We start from the raw sequence: 22280 nt of genomic DNA on the forward strand, positions 1-22280 counted from the left end.
ATAACATAAATGGTGAGATAATTAATCACATCAAACATGTGATAAAATAATCCTATCATCTTATCCCGAGACTATTTATCCCTTATACCTCACACCAAACAACCCCTCAAAGTCCTAATATTTAGGACCAAATAATATTCCAAGAGCATTTCACTGCAATTTCTTTCACAAGATGGAAAACAACTTTAGTAACATCTGACGTGAAATTTCTTTCACAAGATGGAAAACAACTTTAGTAACATCTGACGTGAAACTCACATGCAAAACAAGCACACTAAACTAGTACATAAAAAGGAAGGGGACCAAACAAAAAAAAAACACCACTTGGAGGCTATTTCGGTAGTTCACCTTTCCTCATTCCCTGTCATATTTCTATTTAGAAGAAAAAACAAAGATGAGACCTATCACATCTGAAGCAAACATATTGCTTAACGTCCCCACATTTTCGGCAGAATAAAATCAAGTATCAGAGGTACAAAAGGTAGGCTGTGGGGCGGTCTGCATGTAACATCTTCTGCACCTGATAAAATTTGATTGAAGTAAAATAGAACATAGCCAATGGACATGTATAAATACACATACCCTTCTATTATCACTAATCAGAATCTTAAATTCAAGAAGAAAAGGAAAACAAAAGAAGATACAACATAAAATCAAGCTGTTCTTATCACAACTTTCTTCCCTTTCTCTATCTGAATAAAGAAGTAATGCTTCATAGATAATCAGTTCTGTTTAGCCTTCCCAAATCCTCTACTCTTGCCCTTACTGCCTACAGTTCCCTCTTTCCATATCAATCTGTAGTCATGGGTTGACTGACACAGCACCTGAAACGGGCCTTTCTGACTGTTGTCAAGATCTCTGTTTCTGCAGCCTCGAGCATGCTGACCACTTGAGAGAAGGGTGGTCTATTGTCAGGGTTACCATCCCAGCAGCGAGTCATGATTTCACCTAGGACAGGCAAACAATCATTGGGGATGGTTGGACGAACACCTTTGTTGACAACTGCAAAAGCTGCCTGCACAGCAGTCATGTTCTGGAAGGGGAGCATCCCCGTCAGAAGCTCCCAAAGAACAATGCCAAAACTATAAACATCAACTTTTTGTGTATACGGTCGGTGCTGGATCATCTCCCTACAACACAAAGTAAAATGCACTCAAGTAGGCCACTACAGCACAAACATGCGCTAAACCACAACTAGAAACATTGTCTTTCTCTTTTGCAACAGGCATAATGAAAGCATATTGCAAGAAGAAACAAAAACAAGCAATTCAGAAAGTAATGCTAAGATGTGAATTCTGCCCCTAAAAAATTGCTAAGATATGAAAAGAGTTTTTCGGGGGAAAGTGACAGGTTGGTTCCTTTTCCAGATAACCTAAAACAAAATTTTGAATATAGTTTAATTGGATGTGATTTCCAAGAGTGGCTACACATGTCAGCTACAAGCCCTATTCGACATGAAGATTGCAACTGGGACGACCTTTATTGCATCAATTTTGGTACTCAGCAAGTTCCCATCTATTTTCCGTAAGTCATGCATGCTACTCATCTACACACTACTCATTCCTCGCACTAGAAATAATTGCATCGAAGAATCTTGTCGCACCACAGCGAAGTGGACCATCTCAACTGCGGCAGCACACTAAATATCACCAGAGCCACTATATACTCCATTCCGATCACAAGCATTTGACAGTGTCTTATAGGCACCCACAAACACAACCTTCAACTAAATGTCAAAGACTGTCCAATTGGGAATGAAAACTACATCTGTCTTATTTCTTTGACAAAGGCAGCTTAATCACAAGCATCTTGACAGTTGCTTATAGGCACTGAAAAACACCATCTTCTTCAACTAAATGTTGGAAGAAGATTGTCCGGTTGGAAATGAGAAACTCCATTAGCCATATTTCTCTACAAATGCACGCTTCATCCCTAATCCCCTTGGTTTTTAGAAAATGTAATTTCATCTCCCAATACAAGTTTATCTCTAATATTCTGTTGAAAGCTAGACCATGGAAACTTATTGCAAAATTGTATCCTAGAGATATATCCAGTTATACTCTTCTTAAAACTTAATTATGTAATGAATCTCTAGCCGATGGAAAAGGATACAACTCTATTCTTTCAAACTCTTTTCATCCTAAATTGCTCATCTAATTCAAGGTGCACATGATAACTGCCAGATCAAGCTTGAGAACGAAAATTATAACCCAGCATAAGGAATACCTTTATAATTTTTTTTTTGTAAAGGTTAACAAGAGGTCCACTGGAAACAGCCTCTCTACCCCACAAAGGTAGGGGTAAGATCTGCATACATCCTACTTCCTAATCCTCCCCCCCAAAAGACCACACTTGTGAGATTACACAAAGTAACATCCAATAATATTTTAAAGGCTCTAAAATACGATAAGTTCAGATGTCGACATCTGATCTGTTAAAATGTAGCACCATGTTAATCAATTTTCCAATTGAAAAGGCACCCAAGAAGTAGTGACGCAATAAACAATCAATCACACAACTAGCTTAATTGCGAAAAAAGTTGGGTCGGCTAATGGATTCACAACTACAATGCTCTATTCAGGCTCAAATTGAACTATTTTGTTTTTATCATCAAAACTTTACTTTAGTTATCAAAAAGGCCCAAGTAATTTTACTTGTTCTTTATGTTTTAATTACATGATTGTAAGGTTTATCTGACAACTGCTAAAGTTGCCAAGTATGCAGATGCTGACATCCCAGAGTACCCAAACATGTAGAAGTGTAATACATTCTTTCTTGGTAGACAGTTAGAATATTCATGTACGTGAAATCTGTACCTTCCATATTCTTGTGTGTTTTTCATGTGAATGTGCACACATGCTATCAGCCTACTAAAACCTTTAGAAGTTTTGATGCATGCGCTTTTCTTTCGTACTTGGCTCCTCCAAGAGAGATCTAAAAAGCTGACAGTTCTTTTAAGAAAAGATCTACACTGCTTAATTGCTTTAGATAAACACATTCTTCAGCAATTAGAGGCTGAGTGGAATTTGTTCAGCTTTTAGTGCAAAATAATTTACGATAGCCTAAAACGAAATTGTCCACTGCAGAAGATGGCACCACCCCTTTGGCGGCCACAACCATGAACAAGAATGAAAAGGTTTGGCTACAAGATCTAGGTTTGGCTACAAGATCTCTTCTGCTGATTTCCGGAGATGAAAAGTCAGGATCTGGTCATCAGCATTCCAGCACATTTGATGTCTCTGTTTCCTGTCCAATCCACAGTTAGTATGCTAGACTAGTAAGAGCAAGAGCAACTTATGAAGGACTTCCTACGGGGTGGAATAATAGTGACAGGAAAAGTATCCACAAATGGATAGGAGAAGATGACAGCCTCCTGGAAATACAGGGACCTGATGTTTGCAGGTTAACAACCTTTTAACCAAGACTACTAAGGAGAAACTACGGAGAGGAATGCGATCCTTTCCAGATATGGATGTTAAAGGAAATGATGGTTATTCGATAAGTAGCCCACCTCGTATGGGTTAAGTGAGAGGATGAGATGACAAGATTCAAAAGAAGTAGCCAAGATTTATTGTTTTTGCAACTGGAAATGGTAGATGAGACTTTTTTGGCTTGACGTGTGGCGCAGAGCTTTGACTCTCAAGGAGAGTTCCCCAACTTATTCTCTACGCCACTGTTGATATGAGCAGACAGGAGCTGAAATTATCAGAGTGAGGCAGACCAAGTATCCGATGATGTACAGGACCTATCCAGTATTGAATTGGGATGACATTGATGGCTTCCTATGGAAATTAAGGAACAAACAACAAATATATTTCTGAATGAACCATTATTAGATGTCTGTTAGGGGTGTAAGGGCAAAGCCATGATGGAAATAGTACGCAAGTATAACACACCTAATAAGGTGGCATTCTTTACATAGTATCAAATGATACGAGAGAAAAACTACGAAAATGAAAACACAAAACAAAGAAAACAAAAACAATGAAAGTAAAGTATAGATAGATTGACACAAAATGATAAAGAGCGGACAACCAAAGGGTATGTTAAACCTAAGACCTTCCTATCTAATTATCACAAGCACCAACCTCTTACGAAGACCGAGAGTGAAATGAATCATTCGCAACCAATGTTTCTCACAATCAATAAATCTCCCAACAAGCTTCAATAAAACACTCTCAAGTGTGTACTCACATTCAAAATCAATAAGGTGGCATTCTTTACATAGTATGTCATGCGAGTTTTTTAAAGTGAAAATGACAAAAAGCGATATGGCCAAGGGCGAATTTATGCATTAAAATTGGGGCACGTGAACTAGTGGTCTCTCCGTAAAACTAAGTATTTAATGTATATATTTTCTAAAATTGGTATAATATTATCTGCTGACACCTATCCTGCAAGAGGGCTAAATGGTGCACTTCGTTGAATGTGGGGTTATTTACCTTTAGGACTATAGATCAATTCCCACTTACAATATTTTTTCCTTCTTTTTTTATTGGTGCACCCATGTTCTACAAATCCTAGATTCGCCTCTGGATATGGTCCAAGTGGCTTGAAGGGGAAAACCGAGAAATGAAACACACATACTTCTTTGAAGTGACGCGCACAATTCACCAAAAATTAAAAAAAAAAACAAATATATATAATTATAATCAGAGAGTAACTAAAATAACTAATTTGAGCATCATATGAACAATCATGCCAATATTAATCTAACTACTCAAAGTTGAGATTCAATGAACTGATGGCTTCTCATTGAGATTACTTTGCGCATCATTGCTTGAATCACATACTTTTCTGAAGCACATGGCTTCACTAATGATGCAATAATCCCATGCTTTGCATAATTTCATTGCTTTAAGGGACAAAACTATGGATTTTAATAGAACTGGTGCCATGTGGGATGCAGATGCCATCCTAACAGCAGAAAATTTGAGGAGACGTTTAGTGAAAGTTGGTGCTGCATGTGTAAGATGCATGGGTGGATGTGGAGAACTATAGTACATTGCGATTTTGAGAGGGAACCTAAAGCTTTCCGCCCAATGGTACGGTCTAATGGTCAAGGAAGTGGGATAAAAATCATGGAAGAGTAAGTAAAAAGAGTGCGAGATGATTTCTTCTCGTCACCTAAAGCTTTGGGTGGCAGAGTTGCCCAACATGTAGGAGGTTGTAGGTACTCGATGGAATAGTCGATGTGCACACAAACTTACTCGAACATCATTGTTGAAATTATATAACGTGATATGTGTATGCGGTAACACTAGGGTACCCTGAAGAACAATTGTACTTGCTTTCAAAAGTTGGAGATTGGATAGGATGGAGACTAAGAATATGGAGATGTGGAAGATAGCAGAACATACTATATTTTGAACACTTTGGCAAGAAAGGAATGGTCAAAAGTTCTGAAGAATTCGAGAGACCAGCATGTTCAGTCAAACGAGACCTTTTGTTTTATTTGTATGTTAACGTAAAAGATATATCCCTCTTTTTTGGACAGGGATACATCCCCCTCCTATGAAACAGAGAGTTAAGTTTTTTGGATAGTTAAGGTGGGAGTGGCGCCGGTGGAGGACAAGATGCGGGAAGTTCGGTTGAGATGGTTCGGTCATGTGATGAGGAGGGGCACGGATGCCCCAGTTCGTAGGTGTGAGAGGCTAGCTTTTGGATGGTTTCAAGCGGCGTAGGGGTAGGCCGAAGAAATACTAGTGAGAGGTGATTAGACGTGACATGGAGCAATTACAGCTTACTGAGGACATGACCCTAGATAGGAAGGTATGGAGGACGTGAATTAGCTTAGACGGCTAGTGCATGTGGGTGGGTCGTAGTCAATAATTAGGAGAGCTTTAGGGTAGCCGAGCCGGTAGTCTCAGGGCTAGGTCTATAGGTTGGAGCTGCTAGTAGGAGGGTATGGGGTGGGGTTGCCTTTGGTTCGTTAGTGTAGGAGTATTACTTTGTGGGTGTCTTATTTCTGTTATTCCGTCTTGTTTCATGCTTTATTACGAATGTATTTACTATTCTTTGTCTTGAGTCGGGGGTCTATCGGAAACAACCTTTCTACTTCTCCGGAGGTGGTGGTATGGACTGCGTGCATTTTACCCTCCCAAACCCCACTGTGTGGGAATACACTGGGTTGTTGTTGTTGTTGTCGATGCAATATATCTCATATGGAGGACACCCTTTTGGGCGTTTTACACAACCAGAAGATATTAAATTATTGGGGGAAAAAAAGAAAAAAAAAGATTAGCCATGCTCATAAAAAAGCAACCAAATACTGACTGTTACAAACTAGGTAAATATACATCAAGACCATGGATTCAAATCACGAGCATAAATAGACAGAAGTCTCTCGAGTCTATAAGTTAACAAGATTGCTAGTAAGCGATCACGATAGAAACAGAAAATTTCAGAAGAATCAGCTATTAATTTCCAACCGTCCAAGGAATTGCCTGCTTTGACAGAGTATAGCAAATGTCAAAACACGCTGGGGGGCATAATAAGTTCCATTACTTAAATATGCCATAGAATTAAACCTTATTAGTTTAAAAGCATATCCGAGACTAGTTGAACCTCAACTGATGAAAGGCCATATCAGGGAGAAGAAAACTGGAACAGTACTGGTTCACATTATTGAAGTGAGATTTAAAGGATTTCATGTGCAGAAACATTTGACATAATCCAATGTGAGGGTAAAGGATAAAGTGCACAAAATTTTCCCTCTCATACTTCAGAGACGTAACATATGAACTCCTTGAGGCAGATGAACCTGGCACTTCACAAGATCCTCAATAGCATGAAGAATAATCCACATTAGGGGTACGAACAAGAATCTCCTACTGCAATATTCAGAAGGGACTTTGAAGCGAGAATAGACAAGATTTTTGCTCAAGACCTTTTTCTTCCAGAAAAGAAAGAGAGCCAAAGAAAAGAGAGAAACTGCAAGATAGAAAGGATCTAGGACAGCTGTTTTGGAATAAAAAGCACCTTTTTGAAAAAGGTCTTTCATTATTCTCCTCCTTAAATGTACTATTATATAATGAGATACCGAACCTAAAAAACATAACCCCGGGACCTCACAAAGAACAGGAAACATATTCAACTACTAGATATGAGCGCAGTACCAAGAGACAAAACTTCAAGATCTGTTCAAAAAGTAGCAATGCACCAAAGTAAGGAGAGGAGGAACTTGTACTACAGATATCTCCGTAAGGGCAGGAGGTTTCAACACATTCTTTTATATTCAAATAAAATTCATCATCCCCCACCCCCACCCCCCACAAGCCCCTACAAACCACACTAGTGTACTACGATTACAGTGTTTCTCGAGGTGGGTGAGCATAAGTAAACAAAGAAAAGAATTTTCTAAGAAATATGAGAGGGCATAGAGAAAGGTATTCCCGAATACCGGAGATGGGAAAGATCACAACCCACCTACTGGGAGACGGCTGCTTTAAGTTTCGTTTAAAGGAATTTTATCAGTTCAAAACATGCAGTAAAAGATTATATTTATTAAAATAACAACTCTGCTTCAATCCGAAGCTATATGATTGTTCAATAGATAATATCTATCAACTCTATAACTTACCAGTAAAAGATTATACAAAATGCTCTTCTGGACCCTTGTACTATGTCCGTTTTGTAAGTTGGACACTTCTACTTACATTTTGCATACTTTGACCCCTGAACCCACTAAAAAGCAACATTTTGCATACTTTGACCGTTGACTTTACCTATGTGGCACTAAAATGGCTGACTAGGACTAAGAGAGTGTAGTCACTCGCCTGGGTGTGAGTGGGGGTTAATTTTTGGCCAATTTTATATTAAAATAATTTTAAAAAATAAAATTAATATTAAAAATTTTAAAAAATTATAAAAGGACCTGCCTTTTTTCCTCCATATTTTTAATTTAAAAATATTTTAAAAATAATAAATTTTAAAAAAAAATAAAAAAAACTCTACCCCAACCCCCTCCCCCCATTCAGCCACCCCCACTCCACCCCAATCGCCGTTCAGCAACCCACACCCCACCCCAGCCCCCATTCAGCCACCCCCACCCCACCCCATCTCTTCCTCCACGCCGTCCATCATCATTAACGCTGGCAAGCACCACTGCACTACCCCTCTCCCCGAAAAAACCTCACCGGAAAATTCTTTTTCTTCCCCACAAAAATCTTCACACACTACACCACTTACCATTGAATTTCTTTTTCTTCAGCCAATTCACAAAAAATTCAAGAATTCTCAACATTGAATTTTAACCAATTCACAAAAATATTCACATTGAATTTCAAGAATTTCCAACATTTTTGAATTTCCCAAATCACAAGAAATCCCAAGAAAAATAAAAATTGAATCTTTACTTTGAATTTAAAAAATTCTCAACTTTCTTGAATTACCCAAATCACAAAATATCCACAAAAATTGAGTTTTTACATTGAATTTCAAGAATTTCAAACTTTCTTGAATTACCCAAATCATAAAGAATCTAAAGAAAGCCTAAAAATTGAGTTTTTACATTGAATTTCAAGTTTCTAGAATCACCCAAATCACAAAAATCTCCAAAAATCTCTTCTTTCCATACTTCTTAAATTTTTCACCCCCTACTTTTTAATTTTTTTTCGTAGAGCAAGAAGAATAAGAAGATGAAGATGATAAAGGAAAAGAAGAATGAGAAAAGGAGGAAGAAGAATAAGAAAAAGAAGAAGAAACAGAGAAAGAAAGAACTGGAAAGGGGAAGAGATAGAAGAACTGGAAAAGAAAGAAAAAGGGTAAAAGAGATAAGGGGGGTTTGTTTGTTTGTATATTTATTTATTTATTTTAATATTTAATATTTTTTATATATAAAGATGACGTGATAGCTGACGTGGTACATATGGCAAGTGACGTGGCAGCTGACATGGGGAGAGTGTGTTACACTCACCAAAAAAGGGTTTAAAATATTGTTTTTTAGTGGATTCAGGAGTCCAGATGACAAACATGTAAGTAGAAGTGTTCAACTTACAAAACCGACATAATACAAGGGTCCAGAAGAGCATTTTGCCTTTTTAAAATAACAACTATGCTTCAATCCAAATCTATATGGCTGTTCAATAACGCTATAACTTACCATGAATTGTTAAGTCCATTTGAGATCATTTAGGTATTCAAGGATGTGCAGTACAATTTAGACAAGAGTTTCAAAGCCGTCTACAAGGAAAGGAATTCAAGTAGAGGCAGTTAAATACCTCCACCTTAAGCTAAAAACTGAATATGGGAGGCTTTTTCATATTTTATAATTGGAAGTTAACACTCAGTCTGCCAAAGAATTTTCGGCACACATTACCAAGAGCACAAAATGATTAGATTTCAACGTCTTCCAAGACAATAAAGGAGCACAAGTCTACTGCAGTTAAATTTAGAAGCTATCATCTATCACAATAAAACATTTCACACACGACCAGCCAGACCTATAATGAAAATTCCTATAACAATTGATTTCAAGACCTAATTATAACAACTAAATAGAGGTGCCGCTTCAACAGGTTAATTTCAAGCTGGTCACCTATCCAGACATTGTTTACACCTATTTTTGCCCATTCCGAAGCGTCTCACAGGCATTGCACTTCTCTTCTCAAAATCTTGAGAATATCCTAGAAAAGATCAACAAGGAACGTGGCTCTATTTCAGTCTTCCACGCCCACATAACCTTGCATAAGAAGTATTAAAACCAGAAATATCCATAGGACTCAAACTAAAAAATTCAATATACTCTCAGTAGCCTAGTTGGTCATTGGGGGGTTTATGCTGAATGTGTATAGTGTTTATGCGCCACAGGTGGGCTTGAAAGAGGAGGTGAAAGCGAGTTTTTGGGAGGTTTTGAACAAGGTGGTGAGAAGTGTGCCTAGCTCGGAGAAGATTATCATAGCAGGGGACTTCAATGGGCACATTGGGGTTTTATCGGGAGGCTATGACGATGTGCATAGAGGTTTTGGTTTCGGTGATAGGAATGGTAAGGGAGCTGCCCTGTTGGATTTTGCGAGTGCCTTTGGGCTGGTGGTAGTGAATTCGAGCTTTCCGAAGAAGGAGGATCACCTAATTACCTTCTGAAGCGCGATGGCCAAGACTCAATTGACTTTTTGTTGCTTAGGAAGGGGGATAAGGCTTTATGTAAGGACTGTAAAGTCATTCCGAGTGAGCATCTTTCGACCCAGCACAGGCTTCTGGTGATGGACTTGGTTATCAAGAAGAGCAAGAAGAGAAGGGCCGAGGAGAGTCGACCCAGAATTAAGTGGGGTGGCTTGACGCCAGTTAGTGCGCTGGAGATAGGGGAGAAGGTGGCGAGAATGGGGGTGTGGGAGTGTAGGGGGGACGTGGATGATATGTGGGATAGGGCTGCCAGCTGCATCAAGGAAACTGCTAGTGAAGTGTTGGGTGTTTCGAAGGATCGGGCAAGACAGCATAAGGGGGACTGGTGGTGGTGGAATGAAGAAGTTAAGAAGAAAGTAGAGATTAAAAAAGGGGTGTATGTTAAGGTGATTGAGAGTAATGATGAAGATGAGAAGAGGGTGAATAGGGAGGTTTACAAATTAGCAAGGAAGGAGGCTAAGTTAGCAGTTACGGCTGCTAAGACAGCAGCGTCTAAGAGCTTGTATGCGGGGCTAGAGGTGAAAGGCGGGGAAAAGAGGTTGTATAGGCTTGCTAAGGCTAGGGAGCGGAAGGGTCGTGACCTCGATCAAGTGAAGTGCATTAAGGGAGAGAATGGTAAAGTTCTGGTGGAGGATGTTCACATAAAGAGAAGATGGCAGGAATATTTTCATAGACTCCTAAACGAGGAGGGGGCAGAGGCATTGAGTTAGGGGAGCTGGAGCACTCAGACGAGAGCCGTGATTTCAGTTACTGTAGACGTTTTAAGGTTGAGGAGGTCAGAGAAGCTATTCGTAGGATGCAAAGGGGTAGGGCGACGGGGCCTGACGAGATTCCAATGGATTTTTGGAAGTATACTAGTAGGACAGGTTTAAGGTGGTTGACTGATTTGGTCAATGGCATTTTCAAGACTGTGAAAATGCCTGAGGCTGGGAGATGGAGTACAATGATTCCGTTATATAAAAACAAGGGTGATATTCCAAGTTGCAACTACAGGGGTATTAAGTTGTTGAGTCACACTATGAAGATTTGGGAGAGGGTGGTTGAGCGGAGATTGAGGAGGATCGTGTCTATTTCGGAGAATTAGTTTGGATTTATGTCCGGTCGCTCGACGACAGAGGCAATCCACCTGGTGAGGAGATTGGTGGAACAGTATAGGGAAAGGAAGGACTTACACATGGTGTTCATTGACCTGGAGAAGGCATATGACAAAGTCCCTGGGAGGTTCTTTAGAGATGCTTAGAGGTGAGAGGGGTCCCGATGGTGTACATCAGATCTATTAAGGACATGTATGATGGAGGGAAGACTCGGGTGAGGACGACGGGAGATGACTCAGAGCATTTTTCGATCGAGACAGAGTTGCTTCAGGGATCGACTCTTTGTCCATTCCTGTTTGCGTTGGTGATGGATGTGTTGATGCGAAGTATTCAAGGTGAGGTGCCTTGGTGTATGTTATTTGCGGATGATGTAGTGTTGATTGATGAGACGTGGGGAGGTATGAATGAAAAATTGGAGGTTTGGAGGCAAACCCTTGAATCTAAAGGGTGATCTAAGACAGAGTATATGGAATGCAAGTTTAATGACGAGGACGAGGTGGTGGTGAGGTTGGATTCCCAGGTTTTTTGTAAGAGGGATAGTTTTAAGTATCTTGGGTCTATGATTTAGGGGAATGGAGAGATTGACGAGGATGTCTCTAAACGTATTGGGGCAGGTTGGATGAAACGGAGGCTCGCCTCAAGAGTGTTGTATGATAAGAAGGTGCCCCTTAAGCTTAAAGGCAAGTTCTATAGAGTGGCAGTCCGTCTGGCCATGCTGTATGGAGCGGAGTGTTGGCCAGTCAAGAACTCCCACATTCAAAAATTGAAGGTGGCGGAAATGAGAATGTTGCGTTGAGTGTGTGGATTTACTAGAGGGGATAGAGTTAGGAATGAGATTATCTGGGAGAAGGTAGGAGTGCTTCGGTGGAGGACAAGATGCGGGAAGGGAGGCTGCGATTGTTTGGACATGTGATGATGAGGGGCACGGATGCCCCAATTCGTATTTGTGAGAGGCTAGCTTTGGATGGTTTCAGGAAGGGTAGAGGTAGGCTGATGAAATACTGGAGGGAGGTGATTAGGCATGACATGGAACAGTTACAACTTATTGAGGACAAGACCCCAGATAGGAAGATGTGGAGGTTGCGGATAAGGGTAGAAGGCTAGGGTATGTGGGTGAGTCGTAGCAAGTAGTTAGAGAGCTCTTGTGTAGTCGGGTTAGTAATCCTAGAACTGTGTCCATAGGTAGGAGCAGCTAGTCAGGGAGTTTGGGTATGGTGGGTGTCTTTGGTCTGTGAGTGTATGTTTACTACTATGTAGGTGTCTTATTTCTTATTTCTTATTTCTTATTGCTCTTATTTATCTTATTTCTTATATCTTATTTCTCTTTTTGTTATTTCTTATTTCTTATCTCTATTATGACATCCATCCTGTTTCATTGTTTCATTACGACCTTGTTTACTATTCTTTATCTTGAGTCGGGGTCTATCGAAAACAACCTCTCTACTTCTACAGAGGTAGCGGTATGGACTGCATACATTTTACCCTTCCCAAACCCCACTTTGTGGGAATACACTGGGTTTGTTGTTGTTGTGTCTCAGTAGCCATATTCAGGACACAATCTCAATGCAAAAGATAGTAGATGCCATAATTACACAAGTTGTATTTAACTATTTTTGCCGATCTACTCTTCTTACTTCTATTGTTTGAAATTAGGCAAGGAGAAGAAACTAATCTTGCAGCACAAGGTGTGGCTTAGTGGTCAATGACGTGGTGCAAACCTTGGAGACCAAGGTTTAGACAAAAACACTAGGTGATTTCTTCCTATTTGCATCTGCCCAAGCCTAGGTAAAGAAAGCTATTCGGTACCTATGTTGGACGGAGGTAGCAAGTACTTGGTGAATAGTCAGGGTGCTCGCTAGTTGGCTCGGACACCACATTATAAAAAGAAACACTAATCTTGGAGCTAATTCTGTCGAAGTTTAAGTTAAGAATAAGAGATGATACACCAAAAAAATAAGTTGAACCACTTAAGCTGAAGTGGCTAGAACTACCAAGCAAAAATGGTTAACATTTCTCAGTTCAGTTACTGTTACATGGAATGAGCACCATGATTTATTATCAGAGATCAGTCAGATGAAATAGAAACCAAGAAAATGGCATAGGGGGGAACAGAAGATGACAAGACAAAAATTGGTGAAGCCAAAAAATATATAATTAACTTTAACCCTTTAAAAGTTAAAAAAAGGAGGTGACAGATGAGCTTCTGTATACTGTTCTAACTAGAACATTCCCTAAAAGCACACAAATGTGAACTATGGTTCATCTCTACACATCATGAATATGAATTACATGAGCTAGACTGAGTTAGCACACTAAACCACAAAAAGAGGAGACTTTTGACATTTCTAGAAAGTTTTCTTCTTTTCTTTGTACTACTGTTGCCAGTACAATCTTTTTGTACTGATGAATACAATGTCCCCCCCCCCCCCCCCAAAAAAAGAAAAATAAATTTAGGGTTGACTGGAAGAAACTAGTTCTCTTTCTTAGCAATGTCAGACATACAACAGGAACAATAGACACAAGCAATCTGGTTCTTTCAAAAGGTTATACAGCTTCTAAACCATTGTTTTTTTTTTGCCCCAGGGGTTAACTCAATTGGCAAAGGATAAGAGATTCATTTCTAGGTCACAAGTTTGAATCCTTAGCTAAGCGAATTAAGAGCCTATTTCGAGTGTCTTATTTTAAGAGATTTTAAGGCAAAATAGCTTTTAAGCACTTTTGTAGTGCTTATAAGCACTTGATTTTAAGCCAAAATGATAAAATTAAGCCAAAGCTATTAACTTAGAAATCCTAATTTATGGCTTTTGGCTTACAAGTCAAAAGCCAAAAGCCAATCCAAACAAGATCTAAGGCCAATATTTAAGAGGAGGTAGAGGGATGGGTCAATGAGTTCATCATCCCCAAGTATCAAAAGCTCCAGCTGGCCCAACGGGCTGGACATCCAGTTGGGTCCATCAACCTGGTTCTGAGAGCTCCGATTGGCTGCAATAGATTCCTTGATAATCAAAAGAAACATTACTTTTTTCACTTTAAATCTATCTTTAGACAATGCAGGTGCAGTTAAACTTACAACATTAGATTAAATATTAGACATAGTGCAAAGTAAATGTTCAGATATATATCATGTTGGAACTTAAACATATCTAATTGCTACCACTTCACCATTCTCTTTGATAAGTTAGAAGGCATTGTATATTTGTATTGCAAACACAGTATGCAAATCATTGAATGAATTCTACGAAAAGAAGGAAACTGAAACCATAAAAGAATCAATGGGACGGCAGAAGCAGCTCTGTGTTATGGATATATTTAACATTTTGAAAGGAAAAAGAAAAGAAAAAGCTCTGTATTATGGTTTTGCCAAAAGACCAGACCAGGATAAGACGATCACATTTAAAGAGTTTTCTAAAAAGTTAGAGGCTTACGGAGCCATCCAGCGGTATGTTCCAGTCTCTGGTGTCATTCCTTCTGTCTGCACCTCAATACGAGCAACCCCAAAGTCCGCAATCTTGATTGATTTATCAGCAGCAATTAGTAGGTTGTCAGATTTCAGGTCACGATGTATCAGATTCAGGCCATGCACATATTCCATACCCCTTGCCACATCCAAGGCCTGCCTCACTGCTAACTTCAAGGGCACAGCTCGATTTTGTCTCTTAGTAAGAAACTGACGAACTGATCCTCCTTTAGCATATTCGGTGACAATACACCACACCATGGGTTTACGGCATGCACCGATAAACCGAACAATATTTGGATGTTTCAACCTTGACAACATCATGACTTCCTGCTGAAACTGTTGCTCCATCAAGTGAGCCCTTTCAAGATCATTCTCTGGCCTCTCTAGAAGCTTGATAGCAACATCCTCTCCATTGTAAGTTCCCTTGTAGAGTTTCCCGAAAGCCCCTTGAGCAAAAGCTGGCCCCATGTTGAGCTTCCTCAAATCAATCGTCCACTCATCATAATTCTCAAGCCCATTGGTAGGAAATCGAGGATCCATCAAAGCTTTAGCTAGAGCATCGTCACTCAACCCATGAGAAGCTTTGCCCTTATTTACACTAGCTGCAGCAGAATAGTTATTGTGGACACGCTTGAGACCTTGGTGGTTTAAGATACGAGTGTGTGAATCATTTGATCCAACACTACTGTTATCCATCGACATTGCAACTGAACCTCCGCCATTGCTCATCTGCAAGCTCCCATAACTGTCGATTGACATGTTTGATCCCTCACCAAGCTTATGGTAAAAATTTTGGGACAGTCCATAATGATCATGGTTTTCATTTAAGTCTATAAGTCCCGCAAACTTTGGAGTCTCCAACATTTTCCCTTCAAGCAACTGCAGCAAAAAAACTATAGTTTTTTCTGCATGAGGATTTGTAACTCAAACTTTAACGGACCACAACCCTGTAAGAAACATGAAATATCAGAGCTTGCTAGCAGAAAATTCTTCTCCAATTTCATGCATCAAAGCACAATAAGCAACAAGGAGAAAATAACTAAACAAAAAATAATTTCAAAATGAACACACAGAAGAGAAGCTTGATGAAAACTAACCACGCAAGAAAAAGTCTATCTTCAACCTTTACTAAAAGGTAAGCTATTATATAAGGGAAAATTGTCCTCAACCTTCAGTTCATTTAATGCCTTCAAATTAGCTAAATGACTCGGTAATTAAGATGACAAATCAGTTACTTCCTTATTCACCTTTGAATCCTTTATTAAAATCCGTAAATGTAATTAATGATTATATGCTTCCATGGAGCAGTAAGGGTAGATATGGCAAAAAGCTACTAATGTCTTCTTCTTTTTGTAAAGCCACATTTTTTTATTCAAATTGGAAGTAGGGGAAGAGGAAATGGGGGAGAGAATTACGTCAACCAATAGTCAACCAACTACTGAGATACCGCTCGTTTTGTAAAGCCACAAAAAGAATTGTTTTTGGGGATAAATTACACACACATTAACTGGAGAAGAGAACTGACAGACCAAACTGTAAAATGTTCCATTTCTACTATAACATTTTCCACGAAAAGATTAGGGGTTTAATCGTAATTACAACCAAAACGCGTCGATTTCTAGCTCCGGTTTGGGGAAAAAAAGTCAGATAATTCAAGCAAGAACAAGCAAAAATAAACCTACACCCAGCACAGAAATTAGCAACAGAAAAAAAAGTAGTTCAAAATCCCCACAAAAACCCTTAATTCGAGTGACAAAAATCAACAAATTAGATGATCCAAGGGTAAAATCTATAGAAAAATAGTTAAAATTACCTCGATCGAGAACAATTACTTTGGGATAATCCAAAACAGTCCAATCGATTTTGTAAAACCCAAGAGCTGTAATAGGAAGTCTGAAGAGCAGCAGCAGTAGTAAAGAAACGACGACGTATAAAGAGAAATAGAAGTAGAGAGGAGAAGTAGTAGAGAACACAAAAAGCAAAATGAAAACGCGCGCGCGCGAGAGAGAGTCTCTTGTTTTGTTTAGTTTCTACCCTGACTATGACCCTGAGGGAGACATGTGGTGTGGCCACTCCGATCTTACTCTTCGGTTCTTGCGTACCCACTTGCTGTGCTCGACCTTCATCTGTAAATTGAGCGGTCGATAAGTTAGCGAGCCCGAATTTTAACTACGCGTTCAATAGGAAATTTCGGTGAAGGGTTCAATTTCTATTATACATATATAGAAATTAATTTTAGTTATGTATTATTAGTATATTTTTTCATCATCCTCTGTCCTTGAAAATATAGGATTAGTTTATTTCATCTTTAATTAGAGTTATTAGTTAGTCAAGAAATCATTTATCCTATCATTTATATTTAGTGATGAGATAAGTTATTTTTTTATATCTATGGTGTAATAACTTGTTTCTAATCAAATGATCCTTAAGAGATGGTACAAAATAATCACATATTTGATGGATTAAAATGAGGATTTATTGGAGAAAATAAAAAAGAGAATAAAATGAGAATTTGAATTGTAAAAAGGGATGTATATAAAAAGAATTTATTAAGGACATAATAGTCATTTAAACATTTTTTTAATCATTGGGAGGCTAAAATTTTTACTCTGGCATTCGTCATTTTGAGTGTATGCACGCATTTTTATCAGGTAAGATTGGAGTATTTTTTTTGTTCAACTTTTTTATAGTTAAAGGGTCTACTTGTGCACTGATAAAGTTAAAGGTCAAGTTATAATTTGGTGTCAAGTTAAAGGTCTTGTTTATGTATTATGTCTATTCCATATATATAGCGGGATAACTTATCCCGCGATAACTTGTTTCTAACCAAACGATCCTTAAGAGTTGGTACAAAATAATCACATGTTCGATGGATTAAACTGAGATATGATTAAGTTTGGTGTTAAATTTATATCATGTTTGCTTAAAGGAATACTCCAAAGCTAATTTATACCATCAACAAAATATAATATAAATTTTGTACCAAACTTAATCACGAGATATTCCACTTTATCATGCGTATCGAATGACCCTTAAACTTATGTGAAGTCTCTGTCTTTTTTACTTGACCTTATACGAAAATAAATATTTCAATTTATTTATCTATTTTTATAAATCAAGTGAGTTTTATTACTTTATCTATTCATTTTTATTTATTATATTTCACTTTGTGAAGATTAATTTGATTAAACGTCAACTAAATTGAAGTAATTAATTTAATATTTAGATTTTTGAAGACTACATAAAAAAAAACTATATGTTACAATTTTCTCATATTAATATAATAACAAATATAAATGTTGATCAAAATTTATGCAATTTAACTATCAAAAAACAAAACGTGATCAATAAAAATGAATGCAGTGAGTAAGGTTTCTCTAGGCCAAATGTGTACTCTTCCATATTTTTATTTGACATTTGACACAAGTTTGAAATCTTTTTCCAAATATCTACTTTTTTCATGACATTGTTAGTGAAAGTTTCAAAACTATCATTTTCAATATGGGAAAAAGCATAAGTACCTCCTTGAACTTGTCGCCACAACTTATTATAATACTTTAACTTTATCGATAATTATTTATCTCACTAAATAATTTTCGCATGAATTATATTGCCCCATTAATAGCTAACATGACCAAAAAAATAAAGCGCATTTCCTTTTAGAAAAAAGTATTGGTAGAATATTTTAATAATTTTTTAATTATTATATATAATTTAATTATATATAATAAAATAAAAATAACAAATAAAAACATCCTTACCTCCCTTTTCATCTTCTTCAAGATCCCCGGCCCTTTCATTTTCTTCAAACCCACCTCCTTTTATCTTCTCCGACCCTCCCTCCCTTCCTTCCTCCCCACCTTCTTCTTTGAACCCCACCCTTTTTCCTCTATTTTCTACAAACTTTCACCCCATTCCTTCTTCTTCAAATCCTCTCTTTCTACTTTTTTTTTTTTAAATTTTTATTGTCACCTAAAGAAAAAACCTTCATCTTGATTCAAAAAATTTTTATTATAATTTTCAAATATGCAAGTTAGAATACTCATTTTTTCTAAAGAAAATGTTATGAGAAGAGAAATCAGAAGTAGCAAAAATTAGTGAAGTGTTAATGAAGGTTAAAAAAAAGGAGAGGAAATTAATGAAAATTAAATCAATGATTAGAAACTAAAAAGTATTAATGGATGTTAGAAGAAGAAAAAAGAAAAGGTGGTTGGCTGATGGCAGGTTGGGGTGGTGGTGGTGATTTGAAAATTAAAAAGGGGGTGGATCATTTGAAGAAGAAAGAAGGGGGGATATATTTTTAAAATTTTATAAATATATATTAGTGAAATTATTTTTTAAATAATTTTTTATGTGGATCTGATGTGACAACGACGTAGTGCTAACGTGGGGCGAGTGTAATACACTCTTCATTGTGAGAGTAATATTACATTTTGAGAGTGGTATATAATTCATGCGAAAGTTGTCTAGGGGGAGTAAATAATTATCTATAAAGTTAAAGTGATAAAGTAAATTATGACGACATCAAACTATAATTTTAACTATGAATAACTATAAATATAATTCAGAGGATATTTATTCTTTTTTCCTTCTAACATCAAACTTTTAAATAACACAAAATAGTCCTATTACTAAAGTCCTAAAAAAAAAAAAAATCTTTATCACCAAAGCTTTAGAAAACTTACATCCTAACTCCAGTGTTGAAAAATAAAAAATAGTCCTCCACAAAATTTTAACTATGAATTTTCTAATTACTCGATTTAAAAAAAAAAAAAAAATTCTTCCTTCAAGCACTCCCGATTTGTCTCCTTTTAGATTTTATTTACTATTATTATTATTATTATTATTATTATTATTATTATTATTATTATTATTATTTTATAACTGTGTTGTTCGTTCAATTTTTTGTCTGAGCCGACAATTCAAGTTATTCATTAAAAAATCACTCTTCAACGATGAAAAACTTCTCTAGTTCAACCATTATATTGTTCCTAGCTCTCAACCATTATTATTCAATTCAACTATTGTTACATCTAATTATTTTATCCATTGTTGTAAAAGCTTAAACCCTTAATCAACAATCATTGATTACGGACAATTATATTATAAATCGATCTATGTTAATTGTCAACAAAAATATTTTAAAGTATATTATAAATCGATCTATATCAATTATCAACAAAAGTATTTTAAAGTATATTATAGATCGATCTATGTCAATTGTCAACACATATATTTTCTACTCAATTAAATCATTGTCAATAATCGACCACTTACTCTATGTATGCTACATTACTATTTGACTAAAAAGTAGTTAGTTAATTAAATTATAATAAGAAACTTAACATTATTTAAACTAATCATTTATTATATCATAGTAGAGTCTCTATCAATTGACCACATGATATAATTATGAGTTTGAGAATATGTAATGGTTCACAAAGCATATTATTTGGTTAAAATTAATAGTTAATAAATAAAATTTATAAAAAGGTACTTATCACTGTTTAAACATGAAACTAATCATCTATTATATTCATTGATCGAAACTCTCATATGATATGATAAAGTATTATTATAATGTTTAAATAGTGTTAAGTTCTCTGCTTTATTTTAGTTAATTGTTAATTTAGCCAAATAATAATCTAGTTATATATATCAAGTGGTTAATTATTGATGAATGGTATAGTTGAGTAGAAATCATATTTGTTAATAATTGACACAGATCAATTTATGTATACTTGTCCATAGTCTATTAGACTTGAAAATCACTATTTATTTATTTATTTATTTATTTAATTAATTAAATAAATAAATATAATGAGGAACTTAAAACTATCTAAATATGTAACGTAATACTTTATTATATCATATGAGAGCTTCCCTCAATTGATAACATGATCCAAAGAGTACGAGAACAATTAATTGTTTTCAAAAAACATTCTTATTCTAAGACATGGTGTTTTGTGAATTATTAATTATATAGTAACCCCAAGTAATATAACTACATGTTCCATTGTTATTAAAAGCACCTTGTTGTGGGTACGAATTATGGAGATATTTGAAAATACGGTCTCGAACTAGTATGAGACGATGAGGCTAAAAATTTATAATTTGAAATTTTCAGGTGGGCTGACGTCATTTCGCAATAGTAATTGTTTTTTTGGCTATAGAAGTGTCACCATAGCAAAAATTTTACCGCTATAGCGGCATCTAGGTTGCTATAGCGAGATGACGGGACCAGACACTCAGGCATGATTTTAATATTTTCCTTTCACCTCTTTAGTTGCAAAAGGATGAGGTTTGCTCCAAAAACCCTCCTAGGATTACCTCATGACCTTGGACAATAAAGAGGAGGGATATTGCTTGAATGAGGTAAAACCCACAGTTTACTCACCAAATTCACACCAAAAATCACTTGCACGAAGTCAAAAGCTCGCATCCATGCCTCCGTAGCAGTTTCTTGGCATCCAAGTAGGCTAAGTTTAATTAATTAGTTTAGATTGAATTAGAAATTATAGCATGATGTAGATTAATGGGAGATTTCATGCTTAGGACTTCAGACACGTTGTTGGGATAGATAAAATAGAAGAAAATTCTATTAATTGGGTGGGAATTTGTTGTTATTTGGTGATATTAATTTTGTTAAGTAATTAAGGTGTTTGCTTTTGTTGTTGTTCATTCTTGCATGATTCAAAATGGCGTTGTACCCAAAAATTGGATTAAGCCTAATAAATGCCTAAATTATAGGTGGTTAGTATTGGTGGATTCTGAAGTGTTACGATCCAAAACATCGTTACATTGAAAAACATTCTAGAAAATTTTATGATGAATAAAATACTCCTACTGGACTTGAGGGAATTTAATTCATGGAAAAATGGGGCCTAACATAATTGGGTCGAGAATTTAAAAGAAATTGGGCCAATTTGCTGCCTGTGCAGCAGAACTACTGCAACAGTAACCCGACGGTAGCTAGCCTGAACTTCCCTTCTAGGTCTTCCTTTTTTCCCCTCAAAACACACTAAATAAACTCTACCTCCATAGTCATAAGTGCAGTTTCGAGGTGCACCCAATAAGAATCCAGCATGAGAAGACACTTAGCCCGTGTAGGATAACTTTCTCCTCCCAGTAGCAATATGATTTGTCTATGAGATTGATTATGGTTAAATTATAGTAAACCTGGGTTAAATTCATGTACTTTTGATATTAATGTCAAAGATTACATGTCTTAGGCCTTTGGGCTGGATGGAAATGATAAAAATTTGATTAGGATTTAATATTGTAGTGAATTGTTGTTATACACAGCTAGTGCAATTCCGTAGCATGAATTTGGTCTAACATTGTGAGAATCATAAGCACATGAGTGAATACGATTGCCTTATAAGTGTAGTGTGGGGTAAGTGCGATAAAAAGGGAGAAAAAAAGATGAGAACCAATAGTTAATTAGGTTGTTATAGTAATTTGGATAAGTCGTGACCTACATTATAATGTAGTATTGATGCATAAGCGTAAAATGATAACTAAGTTAGTAACACCATTTGAGTTGATTATCATAAAGGGTTGACTTAGTAGATGCGATAACACATGGGGTAGTGTCATGACTT

General features: G+C 36.7%; 1 protein-coding gene across 1 annotated transcript; it reads right to left on the minus strand.

Moving 5' to 3' along the window:
• Positions 1–515: 515 nt before the first annotated feature.
• LOC107877939 (serine/threonine-protein kinase STY13) lies at positions 516–16863 on the minus strand. The gene is made up of 3 exons (XM_016724763.2): positions 16490–16863; positions 14642–15623; positions 516–1130 (listed from the first exon to the last, which is right to left on the minus strand). Exons 2-3 carry the CDS (start codon positions 15538–15540, stop codon positions 791–793), a joined length of 1239 nt encoding a protein of 412 aa, XP_016580249.2. The 5' UTR covers positions 15541–15623; positions 16490–16863; the 3' UTR covers positions 516–790.
• Positions 16864–22280: the final 5417 nt, after the last annotated feature.

Source organism: Capsicum annuum, chromosome 7 (assembly GCF_002878395.1).
Source record: "Capsicum annuum cultivar UCD-10X-F1 chromosome 7, UCD10Xv1.1, whole genome shotgun sequence".
Lineage (NCBI taxonomy): Eukaryota > Viridiplantae > Streptophyta > Magnoliopsida > Solanales > Solanaceae > Capsicum > Capsicum annuum.